A 2,793-nucleotide genomic window follows, 5' to 3' on the forward strand; every position below is an offset into this window, starting at 1 on the left:
GTACAATAAAGATCCCGTACAGAATTTCAAAATATAAATGAGGAGGTATACAAATAAAATAACATAAGCGTAAAAACAACTTAACAATGTGACCAACTTAAATAACTACACAAACGGTATAAATGACAATGTACAGATTTTGAGAACTCTGTCAAATCTTACACTATGTAAAATTGTATTTTACATACATGCATTTGTTATGTTACAAGTTGGTATAAAGGGTGTACACATTATTATAAAGTGTGTACATATGATTGTAAAGTATGTAAATACTGATATTATACACAAACTGGTTATAAATATTTGTTTGAAATGTATATATTATATAGTGAAATATGCTATGCAAATTATTAGAATTATGTGATTATCTATTACAGAGAAGATACATATCCAGAAAAATTATTTTACAAAATGTTGTAAAGTGTGTACACGTCGTTATAAAGTATGTACATATGTGAATACAAATAATTAAGTGCTTATGATGTGAATAAGGAAATAAAAAATAAATATAATAGTTTGTCTTGAAAAACAATAGCAAAAAATGCTTTTGTCGAATACAGCACAATGGAGAAAGCATTGTGTCCTAAGATCGGCATGAAGTTTCAGTTAGAAGATAAGACATACAACTTCTACAATAGATACGGATTAGTTGTTAGGTTCAGTGTTCGGAAAGATTACTTGAACAAGGATAAAGACGGTGTAGTTACATCGAGAAGGTACACATGTTGCAAAGAAGGTTTCAAACGACGGTACGAAGGAGATGTAAAACCAAAGAAAACTCGAGCTGAAACAAAAACCGGATGTGAAGCTAAAATGGGGATAATTTTGAACAGAGAAACAATGAAGTATCAGGTTCGAGATCTGGTAATCGAGCATAATCACACACTACACATTTCAGAATGTGCTCATATGATGCGTTCGCAAAGAAAAGTAAGTATTTCTCAAGGAACCCAAACTGAGATTGCAAATGATGCAGGAATATCCTTGAAACAATCTCATGAACTCATAGGAAAAGAGGCAGGTGGATTAGGCAATATTGGCTATACTCGTAATGACTTAAAACGCTATCTACAAACAAAAAGAGAGAGGGGATTAAAGTATGGTGAAGCTGGTACAATGCTACGATACTTTAAAGAACAAAAATTAGAAAATCCTTCATTTTTCCACGCAGAGCAGCTTGATTGTGAAGAACAAATTACAAATATATTTTGGGCTGATGCATTAATGCTAATGGATTATACCTATTTTGGAGATATGGTTACATTTGACACCACATATAAAGCTAACAAGGAGTACAGACCATTGGGCGTATTTGTGGGATTCAATCAATTTAGACAATTGGTTATTTTTGGAGCAACTCTATTGTATGATGAGACCGTTGAATCATTCAAGTGGGTGTTCAGTACATTTGTAGAGGCAGTTTGTGGAATGCACCCAAAAACCATCTTCATAGATCAGGATGCAGCCATGGCCGCTGCAATTTCAGCTATTGTGCCTTTAACATACCATGGTCTGTGTACTTTTCATATTAGAGTCAATTTCATGAAATATCTTGGGAATTATTACAAGGATGGCAGTAATCTCTCATATAGATTTGCTGAATGTATGTATGAGATACAAGATGAGAATGAGTTTATCATGGCTTGGGATGCAATGCTAAAAGAACACAAGCTCGAAACAAATGAATGGTTGCGTGGCATTTATCCATATCGAAAGAAATGGGCAAAATGCTTCATGAAAGGCCCTTGGACTGTAGGTATACGTAGCACCCAACTAAGTGAGAGTCTAAATGCTTCCATAAAAAAATATCTGAAAATTGATCATGATCTGGTTCAATTCTTCAAACATTTTAACCGAGTTGTGGATGAAAAAAGATATAATGAACTAAGAACTGAGTATCACAGTCGACAGAAGCTGCCAATGTTGGGATTGCAACAGACTCCCATACTGATCCAGACAGCTTCTATATACTCTCTATGCATGTTTGTTGCATTCCAGAATGAATATGATGAATCCACTACAATGGTGATCTTGGACCAAAAGCATACTACAATGCATGTGGAATACAGTGTCAGTCAGTATGATGGAGGAAGGGAGAGAAGAGTGACATTGAACCCAATAACTAAAGACATTACTTGTAGTTGTAATCTTTTTGAGCAGGAAGGAATCCTATGCTCACATGCTTTAAAGATGTATGATATGGTTGGAACAAAGTTTATTCCTAATCAATATGTGACAAAGAGGTGGACAAAGAAGGCAAGGTCCGGAGGCAGCGTCGATTGCAAGGATAGAGAAATATCATCAAATCCGTCTCTTTCTATTTTCCATCGATATAGGCTATTAGCATCCGAAATGGTAAGACTTGCTACTAGGGCTGCCATGTCAGAAGCCGCTACAAAGTTAGACAGTAGTGTAATGTCTGAATTGTCAAAGAGAGTCAAAATGCTATTTTGTGGAGAAATAGATGAAATAACACAGAATAGTGCATCAATGGATCTATGTAAGGAAATACAGGTGCAGAATGTAGCTGGCCACTTTGTGACTCCGACGGGTTTGAAGAAATGAAGTGGCAAAAAAATTAAGAAAATATTGCGTAGTTGGGTGGACAGGTTTCTTAGGCAAAAGAAGAACTCTAGATTGTCTAAGGCAATCACTCCTGAGATGGTTAGTATTGAATCTTATTTTTGGACTTACATAACTATATCATTTCAATTGACTCTACTATCATAAGCCGACTTAGTTGTTGTATATTCTTCTCTTGTTAGTCATCAGAATCCTATCAACCTATCCAAA

At 35.1% G+C, this 2,793-nt stretch overlaps 1 protein-coding gene across 1 annotated transcript; it reads left to right on the plus strand.

The window, feature by feature from the left end:
* Nucleotides 1–564: 564 nt before the first annotated feature.
* LOC113769510 (protein FAR1-RELATED SEQUENCE 5-like) lies at nucleotides 565–2,565 on the plus strand. Its single transcript, XM_027313975.1, has one exon. It carries the CDS (start codon nucleotides 565–567, stop codon nucleotides 2,563–2,565), a length of 2,001 nt encoding a protein of 666 aa, XP_027169776.1.
* Nucleotides 2,566–2,793: the final 228 nt, after the last annotated feature.

The sequence above is a fragment of the Coffea eugenioides genome, chromosome 1 (genome assembly GCF_003713205.1).
Source record: "Coffea eugenioides isolate CCC68of chromosome 1, Ceug_1.0, whole genome shotgun sequence".
Taxonomy (NCBI): Eukaryota; Viridiplantae; Streptophyta; class Magnoliopsida; order Gentianales; family Rubiaceae; genus Coffea; species Coffea eugenioides.